Source organism: Nestor notabilis, unplaced genomic scaffold (genome assembly GCF_000696875.1).
Source record: "Nestor notabilis isolate BGI_N333 unplaced genomic scaffold, ASM69687v1 scaffold32747, whole genome shotgun sequence".
Taxonomy (NCBI): domain Eukaryota; kingdom Metazoa; phylum Chordata; class Aves; order Psittaciformes; family Psittacidae; genus Nestor; species Nestor notabilis.
This window is the reverse complement of record NW_009938382.1, coordinates 1-23,444: the sequence shown is the minus strand read 5'-3', so window position 1 is coordinate 23,444 and position 23,444 is coordinate 1. Positions and strand designations below refer to the sequence as shown.

The 23,444-nt window shown below is 43.0% G+C and overlaps 1 protein-coding gene across 1 annotated transcript; it reads left to right on the top strand.

The window, feature by feature from the left end:
• The first annotated feature begins 4,658 nt into the window (after positions 1-4,658).
• SAG (S-antigen; retina and pineal gland (arrestin)) lies at positions 4,659-20,157 on the top strand. The gene is given in 16 exon segments (XM_010019293.1): positions 4,659-4,757; positions 5,271-5,318; positions 5,320-5,389; positions 5,478-5,522; positions 5,822-6,015; positions 6,900-6,959; positions 8,367-8,434; positions 8,628-8,763; positions 9,099-9,183; positions 10,420-10,492; positions 11,387-11,524; positions 11,837-11,914; positions 12,768-12,791; positions 13,193-13,257; positions 19,406-19,415; positions 20,064-20,157. Coding segments are annotated over 16 exon segments (1,287 nt in total).
• The last annotated feature ends 3,287 nt before the right edge of the window (positions 20,158-23,444 follow it).

Below are 23,444 nucleotides of genomic sequence, written 5' to 3'. Positions count from 1 at the left end.
TGGGGCAAAGTTTTTATTTATTCAGCTGCCCGTAAAAACTTGATTGTAAATAAACCTGTGTTCTGCTTTTAAACCCCCACAATGCTCCGATTCATTTATTTCTGTGTCTGTGTGAGATCTTCTGAATGAAGAGGTGATCCTGAAATATGTTTCTCTGTGCTGTTTTCCTGATGAGTTGTGGATTTGTGTTCAGCCGCATTGTGGGATTTGGAGTAGAGCAGGAAAGAGGATAATGCAGGTTTTGCCCTGTCTCGGGAATGCTACCTTGAGACCGAAGGAAGTTTTACCATGTTGGACAAGTGCCTCTGTCCTTGAAAGGCTGATGTGTTCTTGCCTGTTTTGGATAAAATACTGAATTGAGGAAATTAGTATTGCTGTTTCAGACACCACTGAAAGTAGAAGGTTTTTTCTGCTGTGGTACTTTGACTGCTACCTTGTGAAGTTTTTAAGCCAGGAATAGGAGTTGCGCATTTCTTTAAAACACAAAACCCCTTGTTGAAGATAATGCTCTGGTTCCTTCTTCAGAGTAACAAAGCAAAATTCAGCTGTTCAACGTACAAATTCATACATAACTAAGAGCCATCACTGGCCACCCTCCTGTTCTCATAAGAAAAGAAGCCGCCTGTCCAGCTCTTGGAAGTGAGAACTGTAGCAACAATGGAAAGGCTCACTTTGGCATTCTGAAGCATTTCTAAAGGCAAGATATTTTCTCTTCTGCCTGTTGCTGTGGCAGAATGTCCTTGAAAAGGCACCTACCAAGAGTCCAGGTGACCTTGGCTACTGCAGGAAAGCAGATCACTAAATGACAAGTCAGCATGATGAAAGATTATTGGGAGATTAACATATTAAAAACTGCAGGCTCTGTTGAGGATCAGAATGGGTTTAGGATGTTTATAATTCAGGCTGCTACACTTGTGGTTTTCTACAACGTGGGTGCAGATCTTACACAAAGGGCTTTGTTTTGCCTGCTGATGCTGTTACGTAGTAGGTTAATAATACTCAAGGATAAGGGTTAGCTAGCTAAGACCTTAAGCATTTTAGATAAAAATTCCTTAGTACCAAGGTATGTAGGAAATTCTAGTGACCAATTCTAGCTTCCCCCCCCCCATAGTTTACTTATTTCTGTGACCCCCTTTTCTGCTTCAGCCTGCAGAGGGAAGAGGAGGAATCAATAGTACCTGCTGTGCAGAGGTGGCTGTTGTAGTGTTTCTCTGCTAAAGGTGCAGATGCCCTTCAGGTGGTTTTGGGGGGTGGGCACCTTTCTCCAGACATCAGGGTGCGTTAGGAATTATGTGTTACGGCAAAGCTGCTTCCAAGCTGCCCTGAAGATGTTTGCAGTGGTGCATGTACCCACACCTCCCAGGCCCTCAGAGGACTGGCAGGTATAACAGGAATGCTCATTCGTCTCCTGAAGGACTAGTAATCCTGTAGTAGCAGCAGCACAAACTTAACAAAACCAGCCTTATCTCTTTTGCCTTTGCACTTCATAACTGAACAAATGTGTTGATTTTGTGGGTTAGCTTCCAGGGTCTCTTCCCTGCTTCCTACAACCAGGATCTGGCTTTTCTTCTGCACATGTGAGTTTCCATGGTTTAGGGCTGTCTGGTTTGTCTTTGCCAGTTGATTAGGTGGAGTAGTGATTAAGCTTTCCAAACAATCCACCTCCAATTAATAAAATACTGCTGGAATTTGGAAAACACTGAAAATGCTGAGGAACACTGGTTCTGTGTTCATTTCTTTGGGATAACTCATGTACCCAGGCCACTGCATTCAGGCAAATGCCGGTAATTGTCTGCAAGAAAAGCAAACTTGATTTGAGACTGCAGGACTGCCTGAGATGAAGGGTGCTGTTCAAGCTGGCAAGTGGAGAGGATATCATGTGATCCCTGTAATCAAAGTAACAGATGCAGCCCAGAGGAAAGCTACAGCTGTTTATGCAGCTTGCAAGCCAAAAATTACACATACTGTTGTGCATAATATCAAGACCAAATTCAAGCGGGGGGGGGGGAAGCTGTTCTTGGACATTCATCAACAGAAAAGCTAAAATGACTGAAATCTCTGTTCATGTGTCTTAGATCTTGGGTGTTGTGCCTCACTCTATAAGCCAATTAAGGAGGGGAGGTGCACTAGCTAGCAACATACTGTTTGGCATCAGTATGCCAGTGGGATGTTGATGGAGCAATAATAAACAGCTTAGTCGTTACGAGAATAACACATTGTTTTCAATGTTTGGTAGTCCTTCATAATGGCATCTATTTATAGAGACTTGGTTTGGTGTTTTATGAACTCCCTTTTTTTCATAAATGGCTCTTGTCTGTTCAGCTTACCAGGTTGGATGGCTTGCAACCCTAGGAAGGAGAAGATAGAGCTTTAGAATAAAGCTGCTTTAAGTAGCCGTCCTGTCCTATGTAAGTCTGTAGTCTTTACAAGCATGTGAGTATGACATTGGAGACCTCTTTGTTAATGATCTGAGCTTCCTTAGGTAATGCTTCATGTTGCTGACTCAACCACTTTCTAGTTGAATCTTAGCCCAGGTACAATATTTGCTTTTGGTGGGGGATTAATTCTTGAAATCCTGGATGGGACGCGACAGGGACGTGCTTTCAAATCCCCTACAAATTGTCTCCCTTGTTTGAGAGGAGGTTAGTGATTCTCTCTGGTAGATGTGAAGAAGAATAAGACGCAACTGTGTGGAAAATCCATCTTTCTTCAGTAGTTAGGAGTTCACATCTTTGTCCTGTCGCAGCTCCTGTGGCATTTGGAACACAGCAAGGTATTTAATATTATTTACTGGTTTGTTTATTTGGGTCTACAGCTTCAGTAGGGTGTCTGTTCAGCAGCAAATACTATTCTGGAGTTGGAAAGCCTACCTGTACTTGATAGAAGTTCTTAAATGTGTGTTAAGTCTGTCCTTAATCTCTACTTTATTTTTTTTTTCCAGCTTTCTAAGAAGGGAAGTATTTTCTTTTTTGCAGTTTGTTGTGTGTAAATAGGACCTAGCAATTGTTTCTACTCCTGAAACAGTTTTTAAATGGGAAAACAAGCAGAAAAATAGTATGGAAGCAGACTGCAAGGACAGTCACACACTGTCAGACCAACCATCTCTAACACAGTGTACTCATTCATACAGGTCCAATAGGCAGAAGTGTAAGAACAGGGCATGTGTAGCATCATCCTTTCCTGATGCTGCTCCTCAGCCTTAGAGTCCTAGGTGGTTAAGGTTGCACATGGATTGTCCTGTCCAGCATCTGGCAAAAGCCTTTTTTCCCATGTGAACACATCTAACCCTGTGAATTGATTCATGTTGGTGATTCCCCTTTCCTTAAAGAACCATATTCCACCTGTTTTTTCCTTAGGTACAAGCTGTTTCCTACCCCTGCATATAACTGTTAGCTTTCTTGGCACATAGCTGGACTGTTAAATTCTTGAAGTCTATTCTGGTTTGAGTTCAATGATACCCTACAAGTAACGAGTTGCATTTAGTTCTGATTTAGTAAAATACAGTAGGATGAATGACTTCATTTTTCATTTTTGGGTTTGGTCTGGCTGCTCATCAATACGTGCCACCTTTCTAGTCTTAGACTGAAGATGCTGTATCCAAGATGTGGGTATGTAGTGAGTTCTGAAACCATATAAATGGCATTCTCTGTGGTTTTTATTTATTTCCTAATAACTATTCTGCTTATATCACGACATACTCTTGGTGTGATACCAAGTATAAATGCACATGTCAGACTATAGTTGTATTTTCCTGAAGTGCAATACTTTTCACTTACCATTATAGAATATACAGTTTTTCATCATCTATCCAGTCTGCATCATGAAAGACTCCTACAGCTTAACACAGACAGCTTAGTTTTGGGGAATCCAGACAGCTTTGTGTCTGTGGGCAGGCTATTAACCCCTTATCTAGGCTTCTTTCCATTCCTTCAAGGATATGCTCAATAGCAAGCATCCCAGCACAGATGACATTGCACTGTTGAGTACTTGCAGTGGTAAAAAAAACCACAACAAAGCAAAGCCAAACACCACACCCCCCCACCCCCCACCCCCCCCGAATAATCCAGACCCCGAAAGCAGCCTTATGCACTGATATTTGTTATTTCCTGTAATTTATCTCATTGTTAACAAGTGAAATGACTTTCCTTATGACTACTTAGAGCCTGTGATGACAAATCTTGAGGTAACTTTTGAAAATTGAGGTATCTCATGTTGATCATTTTACCTTTATCTGTACTCTTACAGATTTCTTCACAAAATTACTCACTCCAAAACTCTCTGCAAAGGCCAAGCTATGCCTTCCTCTCCAGGCTTTTCTATTAGTCTATTAATTTTTAAATACAGATTAAAAGGAGTTCTTGGTCTTTTGTAATATTTCTGAATATATAGAATTAGATGATCTTAAGGTCCTTTCCAATCCTAACTATTCTATGATTCTAAGAAGATTCTATGAAGAGCTGGTTTTAAATAGTTGGTGGTTTTTTAATGAGAAGCTGCTAAAATGAAAAGAAACCCACGGACATGGGAGTGTAGAGTGCTTTACCCACCAAGTATAATTCAGCTTTTTTCTCATCCACCTATTTTCTTCTGACATCTTTCCCAGGACAGTTTGGGGCAGAAATCTTCATTCACCCCCAGTCACATACCCATCTTTGACCATGAGCTGCCCCGAGTCCCAAAAGACAAGTGGGAAGAATGCTGGTTCTCAAAAACAAGTTATCTTTAAAAAAAGCACCCGTGACAAAGCTGTAAGTACCATAATTATGGGTTTATATAGGTATGAGTTTTACTTGTAGTAAGACAGGAGAGTTACTAGAAAGCTATTTCCTGTCTCCTTCATTCCTTTCTGAAGGACCATAACTATATTTAGTGCTAAATTTGAGAAGACTGTGTAAACAGAGTGTATAGGGCAAGCTTCTCATATATTCTAATACAAGAGTTAAGCAACTCGCCTCTCACTACTCCTGGGTTGTACTCCTGCTGGTAGATGTTTAACAACAAACAAAGCTGATTCATTGTCTTTTCAGCCTGATGGCACTAAAAATCTTTATAGTTCTTTGTCCTGTGTACCAGTATTTATGTTGTACTCCTGGGAGTTTGTCTACATCTGGTCTTCAATTCTGATGTCCTGAAGCATGTAAATAATTCTGTTGTCTGGTGTGAATTGCATGCTTGCTGGGGGGAAAAAAAAATCAATTTAAAATGGAATTGTTCTGATCTCTACAAGATTTATAGCTCTGTGCTGTGTCCTGTGTCCATCCATGTGACACACATCCACACAACCATCAACACTTGGTGGTTCAACCATGGTCTTGTACCTCCCTACAGCTGACCATCTATGTGGGAAAGCGGGACTTCATTGACAACATAGGGAGTGTGGAACCTGTAGGTAAGTCCACAAGGATATGTGCTACCCTTTCTGCTCTCTGAAACCTGGTTTCCTTTTATAACATTTGTTATTTTTTCCTTTCTTTCAGATGGTGTTGTATTGGTGGATCCTACACTTATCAAGGAGAAAAAAGGTTTGAGGTTTTATGCACTGTATGTTTCAGAGATTGTCACTCCTCTTTTGAAGTGAGATGCTGAGATAGAATCTTTTACTTTTATTGTTTTAAGGGTACAAATGTAACTTTCTTCCCTGGCAAATGGACTTTTTACTCAATTTAATGTGTGTTCTTACATATGATATGAATACAGACTGGGTTATGTAACACTGTTGAAATGGGTTTCCCTGGCTCTGTAGTGCAGGAATTGTTTACATCCCGTGCTGGCTGCATTGTTAGCTTGCTGCACACTTTACCCATCATGTGCTTCTTTCCAGTGTATGTGTCCCTGACCTGTGCTTTCCGGTATGGCCAGGAAGACATTGATGTGATTGGCCTCACCTTCCGACGGGATCTGTACTTCTCTAGGGTCCAAGTGTACCCACCTGCTGACAAGCCAGAGACTCTCTCCCACTTGCAGGAATCTCTGCTAAAGAAGCTGGGGAAAAATGCTTATCCCTTTTTCTTTACAGTAAGTATCTTACAGGAGCCTCTGACCCTCCTCTCCTTGTCTGTTATTATCAGGCTGCTGAGAACTGGTGATGGACGGAAGACAGGGATTAATAGTGAATTCATGTTATGCAAAGTTCTGATTTTGAGTGACAGGCAACACACCATTTTTGTTTTCTTACCATCCTAATTGGTGTTAAGTGCAAGAAGATCCTAACTGTGTGTGAAAAAGTGCTTTCCTTGAAAAGAGAAAGAAATACACAATGGTTATATGCTAGCAACAGTCCCATACATCCTTGTCCTGCCCCACTGCTCACAGAAGAAATGCTAAATTCTTTCTCTTTAAAAACTTTATGGATCTAACAAGTGGATGAAAAGCTGTCTACCAGATGGTGTCAACAAATAAGAGCTCGTTGCCAAACTCTGATTCTGACAGGATATGCTTCCAGTACTGTCAGTGACACATTTGCCATAGCATTCCCTAGGAAGACCCATGTTTGAAAATCAGATGCTCTGATAGAGCAACAAGTAAGTCTTTGACCAGTTCTGCCCTGTCAGTTGGTACCTGCTGTAATGTTATTAACCACTCAGATACAATGTAGTGATCTGCAAACTGCTGGATCAGGCTGCCCAGGGCAGTGGTGTCCCTGTCCCTGGAAGCATTGACACACGGTGTAGATGAGGCCCTCGGTGCCTTGGTTCAGTGGTGGCCTTGACAGTGCTGGGGTAGTGGTTGAACTTGATGATCTTAAAGGACTTTTCCAACCTAGGTGCTTTTATGATTCTATGATTACAGTGAGTGACCTGTTGTCTTCAGGATTGCTTTGTACCTTTTCTGAGCAATATGTTAACTACAGTATCTGTGTAATATTGCTTTGGGGTATTTTTCTCTTCTTCCTCCCACAGTTTCCAGATTACCTGCCTTGTTCAGTCTGTCTGCAGCCTGCACCTCATGATGTTGATAAGGTGAGACCAATGGGACACTTCTGCATATCATGGTTGGGGAAAGCCAGATGGAAAAACTCATCTGAATTTATTTGGCTAGCTTGAGAGAAGAATAAGGTGATACTGACTGGGTTGTACTGTGCTATGCCACAAATGTCAGGAACCTGACTTAGGAGCTGCAAGTGTGTGTCATGGAGTTGGAATTTAAGTTCTCTGAATAAGAAAGAGACTCTAGTCAAATAGCAGCACAACTATTAAATCTGCAGTGCTTGTAGTTTCCTTAAGGGTGCCACATGCTTTGCAGGTTGGCTGCACATAAAATGATTGTAGCTGTCAGGCTACATGAGACAAAAGGAGACAGAGTGCCTAAAATCTCATAGTTCTCTGTAAATAGCATGTGTTAAGACCTACTTCAGAATTAAAACAAATGCAGAGAAGGGCTGGATTTTACATGTGTTTAAACAAAACCCTGGAGTTAAAGTCATAATGAGAGGGACTGTAGTGGTAGGACAAGGGGAAATGGCTTTAAACTTAAACAGGGGAAGTTTAGATTAGATATAAGGAAGAAGTTCTTCACAGTGAGGGTGGTGAGGCACTGGAATAGGTTGCCCAATGAAGCTGCGAATGCCCCAAGCCTGGAGGCGTTCAAGGCCAGGCTGGACAGAGCCTTCCACAACATGGTTTAGTGTGTGGTGTCCCTGCTCATGGCAGGGGGGTTGGAACTAGATGATCTTAAGGTCCTTTCCAACCCTAACTATTCTATGCTTCTATGTTCTGCAAGATTTCTTACACCAATTAAAATATTCCTTTTCTACTTAACTGGATGCTTCTCTGAACAGCACAACTAGACTAACAGCTGGGCAAGGTAGATGCAGGTTGTAAAATCTAGTAGAATCCAAGGATAAGTTGGGGGTTTTGTCAAGGGATGATATTCCAGCAAAGATTTCCATATTGCTCTATAGAGAGTTATCTGGGAATCACACGTGTCCCATGGTGGTATAAACCTATAAACCTTAGACATTGGGAAAGAAGGTGGTTGACCCTGAGTCAGGCATTGACATTAAAAAGTCAACTCAGAAATGCAGTTCAGAAACCTGGGGTGGACTGGAGAGCCTTGTAGACTGGTCAGTCTTATAACCCATAGCATGCTATGACCTCTACAGCACAGCTCTCACAGCAAACCTTTTAGGAGTAGGAAAATATCTGACAAAGACTGGGAATTAAGCCGTATTTACCAGAAGCAGCATGGAACAGGTGGATGCTGCCATACTGCTTGGCAGGGGTCTCTATTACAAGGGTATGAGGCTGGAAGAATTTGCAGTTGGCAGGAGTCTAAGAATTTCTGGTGTACAGAAAGATATTTAAACATCTGCACATGTTCTTGGCTTCTGGCACTGATTTCACAGCTGTCCTCTCTCTGTCTGGCAGACCTGTGGGGTGGACTTCGAGGTGAAAGCTTTCTCAACAGAGAATCTGGAAGAGAGAATTCATAAGAGGTAACAGAACCTATGTGTCTTCAGCTTTGCCCTTCTTAAAGGGATGGGTTGCTGGTTGGTAATGCACCTTGGTTGCTTGTTCAGCTTTGCCCCACTTGTCATTGGACTTCTTGGGTGTTAGCACACATTAATGCAGAACTCCTGCCCCTGCCCAGCACAAAGTATCACCTCGTTTTCCTCTGCTGCTTCCCAGGAACTCTGCACGTCTGCTGATCCGTAAGGTGCAATATGCTCCAGAAGAGCCAGGACCCCAACCTTGTGCGGAGACCACCTGGCAGTTCTTTATGTCCAACAAGCCATTACACTTGAAAGCTTGCCTCAGTAAAGAGGTAGGGAATTTGCCCTGGACTGTGGACATCAGTAGTATTTGCATGCCAACATGCATTCTGCTGCCTGCTGTAGCTACTTCTTGTGTTACTCAAATGGTCTCAGCTGAGACTGACTTGTCCCAGTACTCAAGGGCTCTGGTGTATTTTCTGTCAGTAGCTACTGTTAGGGGAGGCTGAGACCCCATTACCAGACACATTTGAGGCTAAACAAGTCATTGAAGGGTCATGAATCATTGGGAAGGGTCATCTTGCCTTCTGGCTTCTGGAGGACTAGAGGGGTTTAGGGCCTGAGAGAAGCCTCCTGGCTAGATATCTGAGCATCACATTTCTTCCAGGTGTATTACCATGGCGAGCCCATTCCAGTCACTGTCATCATCAACAACAGCACAGAAAAAACGGTGAAGAAGATCAAAGTCCAGGGTATGTTTTTACTGTTGCTTGGGATTCTTTGAGGGCAAGTAGACTGAATGGTGAAAGGACTGAAAGGGAACCAGAATTTAGTGCTTGCAACAGCTTAAGCAGGCAGTCTCTGACAAGTCAGGAATTTGTCCCTCTACCCTGTCTGTTGCTGTTTCTTTGCTGTTCATCAAGTGACACACTACAGCTTTTTGCTTGACTCTCATGGTTACTCCTATGGCTTAATTTCAGGCACCAGTATGTCCCCTCTAGTAAACAGAAAGGTCTGGCACTTGCAGAGGACAAGGCAGGTGCTGTGGGGGAAAGGCCACCTCTTCTGGGAGGCCAGTGGGAAGGTCTTCTCTGTCAATGTGATGCTCCTGCTGTGTGGTTGTGCCTAGGTTCTATACGATTCTGCCTGGGGTTTCAGAAACATCTGGCAACATGAGAAATGTCTGCACTGCCAGTGATGGTGTGATTCCTTCTGAAGAAGCTCTGGGCAGGGGCTGAGGTTCAGAGGAGTTTCAGTACTGAAACAGGGCCACAAGCCCCGTTGCGATTGGACCTGTGGAAGACTCTGAGGCACAAAGGATGAGAAAGAGAAGAGAAGGCAGGGAGGGAAGACAATTGCTGAGGTTTTTACAGAGCTCTAGGGCAGTGAAAGCCGATTCAATTCAGTACTGGTCTCAGATGTACTGCCTAGTGACTTCCAAGTGTTTTTAGGCTGACACACCTCTGTCAGGCTTAAAAAGACCTTCTTGGTCCCCAGATTCTCTCCTCATGAGTGTTTCAGTCAGAATTACCTTATGGGGTTTCTTGGTGTTTGATTGGCACTTATAAGCCATTTATTATCACAGGCTCTTGGCTGCAGTCTGCTTGATGATGGTGTCTGCTGAATGCAAATGTGTGAGCTATAGATACACAAGAGATACTAGTGACCAGAGATAAAAGCAGATGTGCTTAAAGAAGAAAGAGGAAGATCTTTATAATGGAAAGAGCAGGCTCCCAAGGGAAACTGTGGGTTGTGGACTTTTTGTCTTCTCCAAATCAAGGCTGGATGTCTTTCAGGGAAGATGGAAAGATAGACTTTGGCCATTTCCACGCTGTTGGTGTCTGTCCAGGTCAGGCTGTCTGACCTGGTGGTCTCTTCAGTCTCCAAATGGAGGGATTTTCCTGTTTTCCTCATAATTTCCTCCATTCCAAGATTCAGGGGGGGGAGCTGTGTTGTTTCTGATGCTGATTGTCCTCTTTCTCACTCAGTGGAGCAGGTTGCCAATGTGGTTTTGTACTCCAGTGACTTTTATACGAAAGTGGTAGCTGCTGAGGAAGCACAGTGAGTAAATGCTCTGCTTATCCTTTCTTGCTCCTTCACACCCTTTTAATTACCCTCTTCCTCAGTAATGGGAGGTACTCCCAGCTGTAGTCTGGCAGTTGCCTGCTATTATAATGCTCTCTCCTCTCATCTTACCTTGTGTGTGTGTCTACACCACCTGTACTTTCTGGATGCAGGCAGCTGGTCTCCTTTTCACATAGCCCACGGGGACTCTGCACCTTCAATCAGAGAATGGGGAGTTTGCAGAAGAGGTTTGGAGAGTAATTAGCTACTATAAGAGCTTGGCAGGGGCTGTGGAAGACTCCCCATTGCTTGAAGTCTTTAGAGATGCAAGGTGTTGCTCTTTGGGTGGAAGTCATTGGAATGCTCTAGCTTGAGGTTAGTGTCTTCCACACCATTTCGTTTGCTTTCTTCTGGCCTTAGAAAGCCCATTAAAACCTGGAGCCTGCTGACATTGTGGAGAACCACTTGCTCTTTTGCGCAGCACAGTGCAGCGTTGAACTTCATTTTGTGAGGAGGGTTAGGCACACCCAGACACTTCTTATTTTTCTGGTGTTCTGCTCTATAGCTTAGGGACATGTTTTCCAGTGAATATTGGTCTTCTCAACTAGGATACATTTTGTCCAAATTTGGAGGCCTGCAGCATAGTTTTGACCTGCTTGAGAAGTCTGCCTTAATGTGAAATGGATCATTCTCTGCAAGTGTTTGTTCCTCTGTGATTATAAAGAGAATTTTTTTGTACTAATTTAGATGTAGACATGTGCTTTGTAGACAACTGAATTTGGACAGATAAATCCCACTCCTTCTGGATGGCTTTGTAATCTGTTTTGGTTGGGTGTACAACACAAATCAGAGTGTATCACTTTTCTCCTCTCACCTGCTTTTTATTTTCAGGGAAAAGGTGCAGCCAAACAGCAGTCTGACCAAGACACTGACACTTCTGCCATTGCTAGCTAATAACCGTGAGACACGGGAAATAGCTCTGGATGGAAAACTAAAAGATGAGGACACCAATTTGGCTTCTAGTACTATGTGAGTAGAGTTTTAAATGGTCCCAGGTAGTGGAGGGTTATAAAGAAGAGGGGAGGATGGAGGAGACGGTGCTATCAGGAGTTTGTACCTTTAAATGTGTGTTCAGAGGGGTATATCTAAGTTGCATTACTTACCCTATCATATTCATCCAGGGTAACTAGTGACCACAGATCTGGAGAGGTATTAGCTGTCCCTGAGCCTTGTCTGCTCTGTCACTTCCAGGAGAAGGGGATGTTCACCTAGTTCTCACTCCAGCTGTACATTGTTGCCATGTTGCTGTGCCATCTAACACTACTGTGTTTTCTCTGGTAGTATTAAGGATGGAATAGACAAGACAGTGATGGGGATTCTGGTTTCCTACAAGGTCAAAGTGAAGCTCACTGTTCCAGGGTAAGAGTAACAGACTTGTTGCTTGTGCATAGATTTAATAGAGGGGAGTGTGTGTACTGCATTAACGAGTGAGGAGAGGGCAGGACAGTCTACCCCAAGAGAAGGGGCACAAGTTGTAGGACATGAGCCTCCCTCTAAAGCAGAAATTTACTGGAAATCAATTTTGGCCTATCCAAAGAACTTCTCTTTAACCAGAGGGGTTGGATTACCTTCCTAATATACTATATGACTCTTCAGCTGAAGTGTGAACCACTGGTTTGCAGTTCATGTGAGGCTTTATATTAGCATTCTTATTCTCGCAGAGCAGAGCTAGAGACGTCTGCCTGAAAGTCATAAATACTGTGAGTCATAAATACTCAGGTTCTGCACTGACCCAGCTTTCTGGGAGAAGCTCATGTTACTTGTATGAGCTAGTTCCCAGCGTAGAGTGCCAAAGAAGGCCAGGGTAATAACTCTCAGTGATGCTCGTCACTGTTTACATTTGTATTTCATTCATCTATTCTTCTTTTTAGTATAAAAATGAGGCAATGATTTGCCTAAAGCATGATAAAATGACTGCTGCCTTCTGTAGTCCTCCAACTGCCTTTGCCCTCTGGCTGTCAGAAAAGGAACCATGCCCAATACTTGGTCAGGAGTTCAAAACATTGACTCTTTCTCAATGGGAAGGACTTGAAAAGTTAAAATTACCTTTTTTAAAAACAATTTTATTTGCCTGTTATGCTTTGTGGCCTATAGAGAAGAGTATATGAGGAAGGTGATTTTAATAGTCCACCAATAAAACAGCATTTGGTAGAGCACTGGAATGGAAAGGTACTAAATATGCTTGTGTTTTTCTCCTTGTTTTCCTCTGTAGCATGCTGGGAGACCTCACCTCCAGGTAAATGTAATCTTCCCTTTCAGACCATGCTGTTATAGTTGATAATTTGTTATTTTTACTCTCTTACCTATTGCCTTTCCCACCTCCCTGAAAAACTTAACTATCCCTTCAGCTGATAGAAGTCTGTGCATTCAGCCATGAAAATGAAGCAATTACAAAAATATCTTTGCTTTTATGTACATGCAAGTACATAATAAACCCAGTTATTAAAGTGGATATATCTGGGATATTTGTGGATAAATCAGAGTTCAACTCTTTTTTAGGAGAAACTTATGATTAGAAAAAGATGAAAGAATGGGCAAAGCTGGAGTTCAGGGGCTGGGCTTGCCTGAGGTGGGAAGGGGATTGAACCAGGCATGAATGGAGCTGTGGATCTGATGCATTCTGTCTTCTCCCCAAAGTGAAGTGGGTACGGAGCTGCCATTTCGTCTCATGCACCCCAAACCTGATGAAAAGAACCCAGCAGGTCAGTTATACCTGTTTTTTGTCTTTTTTCATTAACAGACTGAGGTGAAATCTTACCATTGCAAGGCTTATAGTGATTTGTTCTACAGGAAGCCTTTAGAGCCTACAAGAGTCCAGTATGGGGGCTGCACTGTGTGTGTATATGCATGTCTATATATATATATTGCTCTTTCAACCTCAAAACACAAATCAGTGGGGAGGGGGGATGCTAAGATGGGAGAAGGTAGAAAGGGGTCATGTTCTATTTTTATCTTTCATCTATGGAATCACAATTTAAAGCTCAGTGCTTGAGGAAGCAGTTAAATCTCATAGTTGCTGTGCAGAATGTCCTGAATGAAGCTGTCTGCAATTTCCAGACAGATTCCAATATAGCAAACAATCTGTCACAGAAAACACCTAAGACACGAGCACTGTAAAAAGCAAAATACTTTTAAGCAAAGTTAAGAGGTGATAAAATTGTTCGTGATTTTAGAGTTCCCATTATCTTGATGTGGCCTTGGCCATTGTGTCTGTTCAGTGGTTATCTCAGAGGAATGTCTCTTCTGAGTCAGGTCAGTAGGAACTTTAAAGCAGTGTAAGGAACTAGTCTTCCTCAGGCATGTGGAGGCTTGGGATCAGATGCCAAAACTTGCTTGAGCATCTGTGTTCTCCTCCCACTTCCTCAGGCCCTGGCTGGCTCTGCTCTCTAATGGTGAATGTACAGAAACTGCAAGGTGCTTGCACTAGATCAGAAGCTCCTGCACAGCATCTGAGGCAGCTGCTGAACAAAAAACATTATGCCAGCCTTTCAGTGTTGGGGCTGTTGTAGATGAGTCGTGTTGTCCTGCCCTCTGTATTTGGACAGAGGTGCATGAACTTCAAACAAAAACCCATGGCTGCTTCTGTGCTGCTTTTCTTTTTCTTTCTTTAATATTCTCTTTGGGCCCAAACTTACCTAAAGCTGCTGTTTCTAAGAACATGACCACTGGACAATGATGGTGGAACCTGTAAGAAGAATTATCCTGGGTTAGGTGTTTTGTTCTATACTGGAAACATTAGAAAGGACTTGAGTGCTTACTGTACAAAATTGTTGGAGGAGTCTAGTGTGAGTTGATGAGGAGAGACTGGTGATCCACTCCACACTCAGTTGCTCCAGTTGGCAATCAGTGTTTGCTAATTAAGGATTTGCTGCAGTGAGCAGAGGTAGGTTTCTTCACTCCTGTAAGAATTGCATTTTAGGATACTCTTATTTTCACTGGAGAACCCCTGCTGTGAGCTGTGCCAGCATGGCCTGTTAGCATAGACACTGAACATGCTCATAGGAGAAGGCATGTTACACCCCCATCACAGTAGCACAGTGAGTCTAGGAAGCACCTTCAGGACAAATCCATGCCTGTTCTCTTCTCGTCACCCCTTTTCTACTGTGGCTGCAAAGGAGACAGCCCCATCATCCAGGAGCAACACCGAACACCCCACAGCAGCGCACAGCCCAAACCTGCCCCTAGCTGTCCTGCGAAGTAGAAGTTGGGTCCCCAGGGTTGGCCCAAAGGACTAATAAGGTTGGATCACCTTGGAGAAGCTGCTTTGAAGCAAATGCTTTTGTAGACATAGCTGTGCCCATGCTGTGGGTTTCCCTTTCATGCTGCAGGCCAGCAAAGCTCTGCCAGCAAAACACTGGCACTGCTGCACACTTGGTTGTGATCTCAGATTGTTGACTCGCTGGGAGAGCTGCTTTGGCAAGGGTCTTCTGTCTCTTCTGGTAGCTTCTACATACTGAAGCATTTTGTGCATGCTGAAGCATTTCCCTCAGACTTTCCTGCAGCAATCCCTCTGCCCAGGAACTTGGTGAGGGGCTGGAGCTGGCACTCCAGGAGCGGTGGCTGGTGAGGGCCATCTAGTGTTGGTGGGAGCCCCACAGGGCAGAGGTGATGGGTAGGCAGCTCAGGGCTCCAAAGTCTGGAGCTTTCATGGATATGGAGGAAAGGAACAGGCTTCCCAGGGCAGTGGTGGAATCACCTTCCCTGGAAGTGTTCACAAACTGTGGAAATGAGGCCCTCAGTGACATGGGTTAGTGGTGGTCTTGGCAGTGCTGGGGTAAAGGTTGGACTTGATCATCTTAAAGGACTTTTCCAACCTAGCTGATTCTGTGATTCTATGAAAGCTTGGAAACTTCAAACAGGGATCCTCTAAAGACTTAGGCCACTGTAAATTTTACATTTTTAGAATGGTGTGAATTTTTGAATGTGACATTTTTTGGTGTTAACAGTGCCATAGTCCCTTTTTTATTACTTACGCTTCAGGCAGATAATTCTGGCAGAAGCACTTGTAATATGAGGAAAAATGGAAGCCAGTTTTCTGTGAAAACATAATTTCATAGGATGGCTGATATACTCCTTTATATAGTACGCTCAAAAGGATGTGGGCAGAAGACTTTACAAGGGAAATGAAGAACTGCAATATTTCTTAGATCGCTTCCCCCAACACATCCTCTTACCAAAGGCACAGCCCGTGTATTGTTTGCTACATCAAAGTCTTCTGGGAGCTGTCAGAAGACAGCTATGGTTCAGGTATTTTGTATGGGTTGAAATTTCAGGTTTCTTATAAACTGAAAACCTGTATTTTTTTTTTTTATTTCCAGTTTATGAGAAACCTGAAATTTCAACCTTTCAGGAGCTATCCCATGGGAAAGCCTTACAAATGGTTAAGTCCGGAAATAAATACTTTCTCATAAAAAAAGATACTGTAATGCAACAGCAAATTCCTCTGAAGCCTGCAGAGCTGACTTGAAAACTGTGTCGGAATGTGGTGTCTGAGCTCATTATAAGGGAATAAAGCAACCTCCCATTTGAAGCTGGTAAATGAAAACTCCTTTTGGCTTTATTGGCTGGTAGTTTTCCATTGCACTGTGCCTAATCACCCTTCCTAAGTGTGAGTTTGTGGTTTTAAATTTTTATTCTACCACCTTAGCTCATAAACTCAGAGAAATAAAATCTGTTTCATTAGTGAAAAACCATCTAGTTTGGAATCAAGCGAATCAAGACTTAATTGCAGAGATGGAGCTTCAACAGTGTTCCGGCTCTCAAAGGCCCCAAAAGATGGACTTTGTCGGCTTGTTCCGCAGCCTCTGCAGTGGGTGTAGACAGGGGTGCATGCACAGGGAATTCTGAGATCACTTCTTATCTTCTTTTTCCATTCCCTTTTGTTTTTACTGATGAGTCAGTAGTAACCACTTTGCCTATTGCACCTCCCTGCTTAATTGACTGTCACTTCATCTCAAGGCACAGCTGGGAGAAAGGAAAGAAGTCAAACCATCTTACAGAGGCAAAGCTGAAGTGGGATGAAAAGATACCACATACTATGATTTATTCCTTGCAGTGGAGTAATGTAATTTTCCCTTCTCTAGCCAAGATGATTTACAGCTAAGATAAATAAAACATGTGTAGCATCAGTATATTTAATCATGCAGGGCTGATTTGAGTGTGTAGAGAACCTCAGAAAGATAAGCTTCTCAAGAACATGGTTTAATTTTTTTAGGGTCAAAGTGGGGTGAGCGTGATGAACTGCTGTGTGCTTTGTTTCACAGCAGATTGCTTTGCCCTTTTAATTTGTCTGTGAGTGAGCTGTGAAGCATTCATCACTCAGTAAAAAGCAGGTCTGTCAGAGTCTATGGCTATTGCAGCTTGAGCTTCTCTGTGCCTGGAGGAGACAAAAGAAGGAATGGCTTGCTGCCTTTCCTTTCCCATATTTATTTATAGCTTCCTTGTCTTGGTCTTCTTGTAGGCCAGCATTTGCATGTTTCATGTGTGCTGGTTTTGTAACTGCTTTTGGACCCATGTGGTTCACAGGTGGTTATTTTTAGTGCAAGCAGCTCCTGTCACATTGGCGAGTCTGTCTTTTCCGCCTGTTGACAAAAATGTAGAGAGATCTGTTTCTTTTAAAGATAGATTCAAGCTGGGCTGTGTCTCTTCATGCTTCCAAGACCTTTCCCGGTCAGCAGTTAGCCCAGAAGCTCCCGCTGGGTTTTTCTCAAGTCTGTGGTCTCAGTATGAGTTCTTTGGTCTGGGGTTTTCCTGCCCTTCTCCTGATGTTTTACATTTTGTGGGCCTATGTCTTGGATACTTGCTTTTGTTTTGGCTGTTGTTCAACAAATGGTCATTTATGTGCTCCCTTGTTAAACTTGCATGAAAGGGCTGTTTTGAAGAAACTCATAAATGCTTTGTTCCTTTAATAGTAAGTTACAGTTATACCTGCCCTACATTGGTATTGTAGCTTGGGGAAATTAGGGAATTCTTAAAGCACTTGAATGTCTTGAAAAATAATAGTCCCCCCCCCCCCCCCCCCCCCCGCCATGAAGTTAAGAGAGGTTAAAAGCAAGCTTGTAATGAAAATTACCATATGCCACAGCTTTAATTACATGGAATCATTTCTGTGGCTGCCTAATAAAAGCTTACGGAAAACCCTCTGCAGAGAGTATGATGCCATTCTGGAGCCTCCTTGTTCCTTGAACACGTCCCAACCCTCAAAACAACTGCTGGCATGGCAGTTAAAAAAAAAGAAAGTCTACCCATTTTCAGGTTCCTGGGAATTTTTCAATGGTACAATGTTAAATAAGCCACAGGACAGCAAGACAACTATGTGGAGTTGGCCTAAGGTGCAAATGTTGCCATTTACCAAGCACATGGGCTGTAGTATAGTAGCCTGAAGGTAAATTAGTACATCTTCAGATATAATCTTATCTCTGATGTATATGACAAACATTACTCCCACGCTACCTATGTACTGATTCAGTAATAATTTATCTGACAGACAAGTATATGTCTAACTGAAACAATACCCATTTTGTAAAATTGGCTCCAAACTGCTTTGGTAGGTATCTCACTTAGCTTCACCCACACCACTGATGTCACTGTTCCCATAGTAATGAATGTACTTCAAAGTGGGGAAAGAGAGCAGACTATTTCAAGAATAGAAATTGGAGGAAAAATGAAATGAGGACAATGTTTTATGTGTTGGAAATTTTAAAAGTTCTAAATATTTTGTATTTTTAAATATGAATAAGTATTTTAAAATCCATTTCAGTCAAGCATGCATGCCCTGAGACTTTCCAGACTTCATCTTGTTTTCTGTGAGTAGAGGAAAACATCCTTTCTGAGTCTGGATAGACACCATCATGAATGTCTTTACACAATCCAGCCTTTGAGGCATTTTGACTAGAGTGGCTCCATTTGACACACTTTTAATGCTGACTGTTCCAGCAGTGCCTATCACCACTTCATGCCCTTGATTTCAGCGTGCATTGTAGGTGGGAATTCTCATGGCAGTGAGTTATCCAATCACTGAAGCATCCCAGTTCCCTGACAACTTCTGTAGAACAATGGACTAGGTGCACCTTGCTCCATGACTTCAACTCAGGAGAAGTAAGCCAGTGAAGTGACTGTTACTTGCTAAAGATAAAGTAACTGTAAGAACAGCAACAAAAAAATCCCCACCCCTATTTCATCCCTGCAATACAGGCTGCTCTGCCTGTTTTAGGCTGTGCTGAAACAACTTGTAAAAAATCCTGCTAGCAGGGAGGGTTTGTTATGGTGTGGTTAGCAATGACCCCATTGAAGAAATGCACGTGCCAAAGGTCTTAGGATTATCTTTAGGGAAAAGATGATCAGGAGTATTGCCTCAAGCTCATAACCTGTCTAATGAGAGACCACCTAGGCCTTTTCCTGTATTCTGACCTCTGATTTTAATACCTTCGTGTTTATTGAACGAGAACATTGTCTTCACATCAGCTGACTACTTATATTACAGTGACAGAGCAACCAAGACTCACATCACGTCACGCAAGCACTGTCATATCTGAGTGGAAATGTGTGCACAGATGTCTTTCACAGCTGTGGCCACTAGCAAGCATAAATGGGAAAATCTGTCTTTGTTTCTTAGCCCTTCTGATGTCTTGGGCAATGTTGCTTTTCTGTTTGGGAGATCAGGTTTTGCTTCATCAGGTGCATATATGCACATTTTGAGACTTTCTGGAATTCTCCTTGTATTGCTGCAAATCCTACTGCTTGTCACTGTTCTGTCTTGTCAGTTTACAAGTTTTTGCTGGTTTTAGCATCCACTGTTCTAACTATTTGGTGTGGGTTTTTTCCTCCTGTACTGCATGCTGATGACTGCAGGGAAGGATGGGTAAGTTTCTTTTAGTGTTTCACATTCTAGCTCAGTGGGACACTGGCTCTTTGAAAACTCCTCAAAACTGTCTGAAAATCTGCAAGGTTCACTTAACTCCGAAGTGAGAAAGTTACTATGGCTTGACAAATTACTGCTATCAGCTGAACTGCTATGACCGACCACGGGAAACTGGTTTAAGAGAACATGATTTTGCCTCACAGTTGGAGGGAAGAATGTGTTTGTGGCCAGCTGATGTTCTCTAGACCTGAGTTTCAGGAACTCAATACACTTTACCATGTGCCCTATTTTAGTATAGAAGGAATAAGGATGAAAGGTTTCACAGTTTGTATCTAGACAAAGACCCAGGCTGCAGACTATTCAGCTAGCTGATAAACATTTAGCTGGAATGGATGTGATTTGGTACAGATGAAAACCCACGTAGTTTGTGTCCTGACTTGCTCAATCAACTGCTTTTCATGCTAGCTAGAATACCACTAATGAAGATGGTGCCTGTGGGAATGTGATCCAAATCCCTTTGAAGACAAAGGAAACATTACCAGAATCTGCTCCAAGCTTCTCTTCTTCCTCCTATATGTTGCCTTTAGTCTGCTGGTATAAAAAAATCTGGTAACTGTGTGGTTTGGTTTCTGTTTTTTTCCATTTCAGTGAAGCAGAGCTGGTATTTGCGGAGTTTGCTCGCCAAGACATAAAAGATATGGCTGATGATGAAGACAAGAATATGCCCTCAGCTGATGAGTGACTGAAAGAACAAGCTGCCAGAGAATCTATGTAGTCTGGCATCAATTAGTAATTTTAAGACCTAGGTTTCTAGTAAACTGCATGTTCTCAGTGCATGCAGGGTCTTCCAGGGATCAGCCCTGAGATCAATGGACATAAAATAATAAATCTCTATTGCTTATTGGAAGTTTCACCTCTAGAAGAGTGTAGCAAACTGAAGACCTGATGCTTACTTGAGCTACCAGAGGAGGACAGGGAAGGCTGTTGTGCCATGACTTCAGGGTTACCTAATGAAAAGGTTGGTTGCTTTCAGCACTGATGATGGTTTGTGCAGCCTGCCTAGACTTACTCTATGTCAAAAAGTTTCTGATTTGAAATGCTAGTGAACCAAATCTTAGTCTGGAAGGCTGGCTTACGGCCTTTGGTGATTTACTAAAGTTTCTTAGTGGACTGTGCAAAACTGATTTTATTTCCTTTTGGTTGCTTTTGTGTTTATGCTTTACCAAACTCATTTAGTCAATATTCTCACTAGAGCTTGCACCATCTCCCTGTGGCTTACGTCCACTTTCTGGACCATTAAATGTCTTGCAAGCCATCTTACGCAGCAGCTATAATGCTGAGATACAATGTTAGCTTTCTAGCAATATGTTTAACAACCTCATTATTAAAGATGAGAGAAATGTGCACTGTCTATTAATTCCTTAACAGAGCTCCCTTTATACAACGCCAAATGGAGAACTGCAAGTCCAGGCTGATCCTGTATTTAATCTAATTTCCTGTATGCATCAGTGCTTCAAAAGAGGGTGCAGTAAAATTAAGGAGGAAATTATGGGGCAGCCTGCCCTGAAAAGCCTTTTCCAACATCCATTTGCCAGAGGTCGGTTTATGTTCTAAGAAATGAGATTGTATTCTGCAAACTTTGTTTTCTCCTGTTGATCTGGATATTCTCATTATCCATGTAAATGTCTAATCCTTTCCTGAATCTCACTTAGATTTTGGCTGAAGTGAGTTGCATCAGCTAATTACATTTTGCATGTAAAATAACTGGTGTTTTCTTTTTCTTGTTTTTGCTCTAAACCTACTTTTCAATGTCTCTGGTTTAAATCTGGAAAGCCTAAATGCAGGGCCTTACATTTATGAATACAGACTGATGTTTTCCACCCTATGCACCAGAAAATGGAATTAAGAGCTTTCCACTTAATCTTAGTTAACAACGATGTGCTTTTCACAGAGAAGAAAATGAAGGAGACATTGTGATGTCTGCTTGCTCCCTGCGGGAGCTGGGCTGCTGGTGAAATCCTGCTGCAAGCACGGTGCACTTCTGTCCTGCTCCACACCGCAGAGGCTGCACAAACTGAGCTTGCCCTCTCTCTGGCCTAGGTTACTATTGATAACTGTGACAAGCCAAAGCAGCCAGCGTTGGAGAAGCGTGGGCTGCACGCTGGTATTTTCCACAGGTCTTACTTTCTGAGCAGTTTTGTTTGTTTTTTCTTATACACTTCATCATGGTTACAAGCCCTACTTTTACAGATGGCCCAAAGGCTTTAACCAAACAGCTTTGTATGTGGCCTCTAACACAAATGGATTGGCTTAAAAGTTAAGCCTTCTCCTGTTTTGTTTCTGTAAACTGGTCTCTATTAAGAAGAAATAAGACCACAGCTGATTTCACACTTCCATCAGTGCTCTCACTCAATACCACCTGTTAGTGTTTGGTTCCATTAGTCACAGCTGCCTCACCTTAGATGAAATTGCAAGAGTCAGTATGTTTGCTCTGCTCTTTTCTAAGCACTGTGTGCTTTGCTGCTAAAGAAACCCTGTGGCTGTTTTCAGGTGTTTGTGGTTAGTGTAATTTGTATGATTTCAACTTTGGGTTTTGGAGGAGGGTTAGGTATTTTCACTTGGATTTCTGGGAAGGCTTTTCTAATGATTGTCCTGGATTTTTATTGCTAAGTTCTTGGTGGCTTGGGAAGAACACACTGATACAGTAAGGATTGAACAAATTGCTGGTGGTGAATATGATGGTCTTGGAGAGTTAGTATTTAGGATTTAGAGATACTAAGAAGAGGGAGGACAGTCTTCTACCATTGCTTCAAAGTGTGGCTTCCTCCACAGAGCTGTTTTCTTCAGTGCTACTGGACCCGTAAGTATGGGACTAGCAAAGTTAGAGTTTGGGTTAACTTTGCTGAAGTACCTCTGTCACTGCCTGACTTTCCTCTCAGGTTCATCTCTGGTGATGACTTCTGTAAGCTGGCTGTGTAACAAAATCACAGTGTACTCTGCTGTGCAAAGGGGAGGAGTTGTAATGGTTGTTAATCTGTTCTTTTGCCTGGACTTAGAAAGCACTTTCAGATATTGCCAGTTTGTTTAGCCATGTTGGACGTTTGCTTATATACTCAAAGAGCAAGGGCTTTCTGCTGGTTCATTCATCTCTCAGTCCTGGCGCAGGCCAGGCTGGACTTGTATTCTTCCGCCCTTCAGTCAGCAGATGCTGAGCTCTGTCAGCAGAAATGAGGTCTCTAGCAGAAACTGCCTTTTATCTTTCCTTTCTTCTGGTTCTGATGTTGCGTTGATCTTCCACCAAGTCAGACCTGTAGCCTGCTGCCCCTATTTACAGCTGGGGGAGAGTGGTCCAATTTCCTGACCCTCTGCCTTTGATGTGGTGGGACTCCATTTATAGAAAGCCTGCCAGCTCTGGAGGGGGATGCACTCTGGTAGCGATAGCATCTCTGAAACATACGTGACCTCCGTGCTTTAGCTGTCTGCTGATGGGCTGGTTTGGTGACAGATGCTTTCCCCTTGTACACCTTCATGAAATCCCAGCTGAAATGCTCGGTAGCATCCCATAGCTGCAGCTAATGGGGTGTTACAGAAACAAGTGATTCAGGGCAAAGTTACCTTATGGAGCCCATGAGGAATGGTGTGGTGTGTTTCTCTACTGCAAATTACAGAGGTGTTTGGCACCACGAGCCAATTTTGGTGCTGTATGTGACTAAAAGGACATGTAAGACGGAGCAGGTGCAAAGTACCTTTGTCTGCAGGAGGCTGGTACAGCAGGTCTCGCCTAGGGAAAGGAGGATTTACCTGCAGTGTTTTATTAAATGGAACAATTGCAGTGCTGGAACCAACCCCAACAACTCAGCACCGAGATTCAAGCTTTTGGGCTCACCTCCACCCCCAGCTCTGAGCTGAAACCCTTTTCTCTGGCCCCAAGCAACCGCTGGGCTCTCGGGCGCGGCAGGGGCCGGTGTGAGCGATGCTCGGGCGGGCGGGACCCTGTCAGTTTGCCGCGAGGGGAGCGGGGTGCGTGGG